A 5,970-nucleotide genomic window follows, 5' to 3' on the forward strand; every position below is an offset into this window, starting at 1 on the left:
CCGGGTATCACAAACCTGAAAAGCAGATTAGGTCTACTTTGGGAAAATAAACTTAATCGACTGTGACTTCTGAGCTAATCTTTATATTGAACTGGAAAACCTATATCCAGAATCACTGGACACAATTACCAAAATCTACACCCTGCTGCTCTTCAACACCGCCTTCTACCTCCTGTTTCCTTCCTCTGAACTAAAGCAGCCCAAAAAGACTTCCGAAGACGAACAAGGGTTGTAAGAGGGTTGTCCTGTCGTCTCCTAACGCAAGCTACCAAGTCAGCAAAAAGATGCACCCTGATCACTTTCCCAATCAGTCGACAAACGTTTATGACTAGCTTACTAGGTTCTAGGCAGAGTCAACCTATTTCTCCTACCCAATGGAGTTCCACAGTGGTGAGGAAAGGAATGGAGAATCTGGTAATCCTATTTGCCCTCTTCTCGCCACCTCCAGACAATAAACACACGCAGAGTTCAGGGCGTTTGGGGAGAGACACCCTGAGGTACTTGTGCTGTTTCGCTATCCGATGCTGGATGCTTAAGGAAAGACTAGCTTGAGTGTGCGGTCCGCAAACACCGGCTGGGAAAGAGAAGAGCAAGTAAAGCCCGCCTCCACAGCATCCACAACTAACTCCTAGGATATGGGTGACTTTAGTTTGGTGGCTAGTTTGTTTCGTCGATCTGTGCACTTCGAGATTGCTTTGTGAGCAGCTCTCCCAGCCTGGGAGCTCTCCCCGGGGGGGCTTTTGTTCGCTCTTAACTCTCCACTCTCTGCTCCCAACCCCAGGGATGGCTATTAGCAGGGGCTCTCCAGTCTTAGCGTGTACCACTCCCCTTGCCACTCCACCCCTATCAGTGGAGCGTGGGGACCGAGTGTCGCTCAGTCTCCTCTCCCTGGCTTGGGGGGTGGGGTGGGGTGGTTTAAGAGACAGCTGAGTGGAGGGGATAAGAAAGGAGGTAGGGAAGTGGCGAAGGGAGGTAGAAGTCAGGGCAGCGCTCCTGGGCTGCGCCACCTAATTGCTAGTTTGTTCCTGGTCCCAGCTTTTGTGCGGAGGAAGCAAATGGGGGTTCAATCGAGGCTTTGTAGGTTTAGGGACAGGTTGGGGGCTGGGCTGGAGAGTTTATGTTCAGGTTGGGGGGCGGAGCCGGAGCGCTGTAGTCAATCAGATGTCAGGCGTTTCTAATTCCCATCCTACTACTCTTTTTCCATCCTCCCCAACCATGAACAACCACCCCCACTCCTTTGCCCACTCACTTCCTCCTTGTTCCGAGGCATTATACCTAGCGAGACCAGATGGTTTTAGTACCATGTTGAGTTTGTGTACTCAAATGCTCGACACCGGCCTTCCCCAAACTCCCTCTGGGAAGAGGGGTATATGCCAGGCTTTGTGCTGGGTGTTTCCCTCACTTAGTATCTTTTCCTTCAGGAGAAACCTGGCTGGCTTCTACTTACTCTAATAACAGACACATCGTCCGGCCCTATTGTTCCTCTGGGGGCTCATTCCCGCTTCTGACCCCTGCCACCCTCCCTCACACCCGCTCTCTTTGTTTCCCAGCTTGCTCCGAAATGTGATGTAACAAGAGTAGGCAAAAATCTTTCCCTCTTTCCAACACTAAGTCCTTCCTCCCTCTGTCACAGACATGCTCACATTTATCCACACACATATACAGGCATTCGATTCCCTGCCTGGAGGTGAACACTTGCATGTTCTGATCTGACCTGATAACCAAAAGAAGGGCATTAGAAACCCCCCAGGGAAAGCTGGACAGAAACAAGTACCTCCCTTTCCAGCATGATGCAGAGTCCGGGGGGAAAAGCCAGTCCTGCCTCCTAGAAACGTGGAAAATAGCTGAGAGACAGCAGCTGTGGATTTTTCTATTGAGAGTGGGACTGGTTTCCATCCCATTGCCCCTCGGCAAGTCCTTTGGGAGACTGGAAAAGAAGCTCTGGGTATTGCCAAATAGTCCAGTAGGTGTGTGACAATGTGTTCAAGGCTACTTGTGTGAGAGAGAAAGAGACCTGGAGTGTCTGCAAAAGGAAACTTTCCTTGGATTTTACCCACCCTGGCGTCAGCTCTGACAGAAGGAATTCAAGTATTGTTCTCTCTTCACTGAAGCAATTCATGACCTGGATGGGATAAAAGATGAGACCAGATGACATCAACCCGAGGACTGGACTGGTGGTAGCCTTGGTTAGTGTCTTCCTTGTTTTTGGCTTCATGTTCACTGTTTCTGGGATGAAAGGGGAGACCCTGGGGAACATCCCCCTCCTTGCCATAGGACCTGCAATTTGTTTGCCAGGGATAGCTGCCATTGCTCTGGCCCGGAAAACAGAGGGCTGCACAAAATGGCCTGAGAATGAACTCCTCTGGTGTCGAAAACTCCCCTGCTTCAAAAAATCAAAGGACAAGGAAGTTATTGAATTGTTGAGGACCCCATCTGACCTGGAGTCAGGAAAGGGGAGCTCTGACGAGCTGGTCAAAAAGACATACCTCAGAGGCAATATTTCCCCAAAGGGAGAGGTGCCTGTGGCTAGTTCTGTCACTACTACCATTGCTACAGGAGAAGAGGAATGCAAGAGTCTAGTCCAAAAGGAGAATCAGAAGGAGACTTCCAGATACCTGGAAGGATGCTGTTCTTCAGGTACCTTCCTACCATCAGGGAGCACCCCCAACTACAGTGCCTTGGAACCAAAGTGCTCCACTTGGGACAGATCTGACTGCCCGGAACCTGAGGACAGCATTTTCTTTGTACCACAAGACAGTATCATCGTCTGTTCCTACAAGAGCAGTCCTTATGATAGATACTGTTGTTACATCAATTCAAGCCAAATCAGTTGGGACCATGAGACAATAGTTTAAATGATGCACAAAAGCACATCTATATTTATACAAACATGGCAAATTACAGCTACTAATGGAAAAGAAACTGCACTGCATGAAGTCTTCAAACTGTTAGAAATTGGCTTGGTATGTGATGGATGCTCAAACCTCCTGTGCCTGAAGCCCTGTAAATGAGCATGCTTAAGGATTGGGGACTTACTTTAGTGAGAAATGATGAGTTTGAGGACATATCTAGGGGAGGGGAGGTGAAAAGGTGACCAAGGAAACAGGAATTCAGATTCCTTTCCTATTTAAATGATGTTGAGTGTCTTACAAAACAGATCAAAAGTACTATGTGTTATCAGCTAAGAATAAGACAAATCAGAAGCCAGCTGTATACAAAAAAATAACAAATGATGTATGAGAATATATGCTTTCAGTAAGAGAATTTCTTGTTTTCTCAAGAATATTGAAAGACCAATTTTACACTTGGTTGTATTAGATAATTGGGTGGGTTTAAATAGTTAAGAAGCTTTTTACTTATTTAATTCCCCAATCAAGAAAATAGTTTTATTCCTTCTTAGATATTCCCTGAAAGTCCAAGGATAACTTTAAAAAGTTGAATTATATTCCAGTTCTCTTAACTTCTGGCAATCACCATTCAGGGAACTGCATGTGTTAGTTAAAATAAAATGTCCATAATTATGTGAAAAACTCACATTTTTAGAATGTTATATTAATTCTTAATCTGATCACTTAATGGCTTTATCCGAAGTGTTTTCAATATACAATTACCTTATTATATAATTTTATCATGCAGTAAAATATGACATGGATAAAAGAATTACAGGGATCCAAATTAGTTTTCACCAAATCAAAATGAATTTTGACAACTACATGCAAATACCATTGAATTTATGGGTAGAGTTTTCTTGGGAATTACTATTCTCATATGCATCTTCCCATCCAAAGACTACATATATATACACACACACACACAAACACATAAACACACAATAATTGCTGCAGCTATGAAAAATGTGCTGAATTTGCATGAAATACATTGCTTAACTATCTTGAAATCTAGTGCTTGCATGCATGTTCACAAAGACCTAGACATTCCAATGTCACCAGGATTAACGGAATAGAAAACTCTCTGATAAACGCAGATTTAAATCTCTTAGCACTTCATTAAAAAGGTCAATTTTATTTGACTGAGATTTCATTGTTTCTAAGAAAACAAAACCAAAAAAAATCTACCATAATAAAAACTTTACAAATATTTCCCATTTCGTCTTTTCAGTGCCAATTGCATCAGATAGTAAGGGCAACCAGTCCAAGTGAAAATATATGTCTGCTTAATTGAAATCTAAGATCAATGTGGAAAAAATAGTGATGGTGATGGGTTTCATCTGGAAGCAAAGAAGATCTTACAAACTTCAGAGAATGATCATTAAAAAATTTCTCACAGTTGTTTCCAGCCATTCATTCTAATATATGTGGAGGAAAGGAGAAATTGAATGATATTAATTTGGGGGCTATTTCTTTGGGGCACATTAGACCCAATGTCATTACAGCCCTTGCATAAGGATAGAAAAGTGACTATCATTTAAGCTAAAGGATTTTATAAATCACACCTGTCAAATCAATTTCAGATATATTTAATCTTTTTTCTGTGCATAAATGACTTAGCTGTGACCTTGGGCAAGTCACTTGACCTCTGAACCTCAGTTTCTCATCTGCAAAATGAGAGGGTAGACCAGGTCTGAGATCCCTTCAATCTCTAAAGAGTCTATGATCCTGTCAAATGAAACTTTGTGTACTTCAAGGAAATGATTTATAATAAAATGCATGCCAAAGATAAAGAAATTTGCATAAATAACTCTGAGACTGAGTTTGTTATTGCAAAAATGATTTTGTATACTTGTATGAAAGTAAATTTTTCATATTACTGACTATAATTTTGTAACCAGAACCTATCAATGTCAGAGAGGAAACTAGTTTGAGGAATAAGGTTTGGGAAGAAGTGTTTTATAAATAGATATGTAGCCCAAGGTAATATAGTATATAAGACATTAACTAAGTATAAAAATAAATTTGCAGACAGAAAAGATAGAAATCTTTTATTGACATCATTATATCTATTTTTCCTAGTGCTATGTTAATTAATACACGAGGACTATGGGGGCAGTGGATGGTGGTGGAGGTGGTGGTGATGATGGTAGACATAGCTACCAAATCACCAGGCTGCTACCTTCCTGAAGATGAAAATCACTGGTTAAGCTCCTGGGAAAGGTTTCATGTGATCAAACCTGGGGTAGATGTTGAGAGCTTTTAGAAGTTCGAGGACAAACCCCGAAGGTGGTTGTATATTGCTGCTCCTTCAATATCGTTTGTTCATTGGGTCTAACAAGAAGGCTCACTTAATTCTAGGCATAGCAGGACTGCGATAACCAGCTTGTTTCATACATTATATCTCTCCCTTTACCACATCACCTCCTCTTCTACCATAAAACTTCCAGTTTATAAACCTGGGCTTAACTTGAACTACTATTTTAGTAGTTTAAAGTCTTCTATCACATTATCAGGTTTCAGAACCTTAACTTCCCTGTGACCCTTCCTCCTTAACACTGTGATATGAAAACTTTAAGCTAAAACAGTAATTTAATTCTAAACTACAAGAAGGCATACTTTTTTCCTCAGAATAATATAAAATGAGAGTGAGAATATGTGATATTTTTCTTGAGATTCTAGACTAAATCTCCTTCCTTACACTAGCTTGGTGCACAAAATTAGCAGTTTCAAGAACTAAGGTCTGATATGACTTGTGTACTTTCTTCAGAGTATATTTCCCTAATGCTCAAAACTGCAACCAAAAAAGAGGAGAAGCATAAAGTGCTTAAATAAAAATTATACCCTAATTCCAACCCACAATTTAAATGAACTGGTCATTTTGGCATAAAGGACATTGAAACATTAACATTTTCCAGCTGGCATTGAAGAATAGCCTTGGAGAACAAATAAAACTATCATAATTACTTTGTAATTTTTTCAGTAATACTATTTCAATTTGATCTTTGAATAGATTTTTTTAATTGCACGGTTAAATTTTTTCTTTCTGTATCTTCCTACTTTCTATTATGTATTTGCAGAA

The 5,970-nt window shown here is 41.2% G+C and overlaps 1 protein-coding gene across 1 annotated transcript; it reads left to right on the plus strand.

Moving 5' to 3' along the window:
- The first annotated feature begins 1,310 nt into the window (after positions 1 to 1,310).
- Positions 1,311 to 4,666, plus strand: TMEM215 (transmembrane protein 215). The gene has a single exon (XM_020976235.2). The coding sequence runs from the start codon at positions 2,139 to 2,141 to the stop codon at positions 2,853 to 2,855; it is 717 nt and encodes a 238-aa protein (XP_020831894.1). The 5' UTR covers positions 1,311 to 2,138; the 3' UTR covers positions 2,856 to 4,666.
- The last annotated feature ends 1,304 nt before the right edge of the window (positions 4,667 to 5,970 follow it).

The sequence above is a fragment of the Phascolarctos cinereus genome, unplaced genomic scaffold (assembly GCF_003287225.1).
Source record: "Phascolarctos cinereus isolate Bilbo 61053 unplaced genomic scaffold, phaCin_HiC Scaffold_4;HRSCAF=312, whole genome shotgun sequence".
Classification (NCBI taxonomy): Eukaryota; Metazoa; Chordata; class Mammalia; order Diprotodontia; family Phascolarctidae; genus Phascolarctos; species Phascolarctos cinereus.

Excerpts from the sequence above, each read along its gene's own strand:
- TMEM215 (XM_020976235.2), top strand. The coding sequence starts at position 2,139 with ATGAGACCAGATGACATCAACCCGAGGACTGGACTGGTGGTAGCCTTG.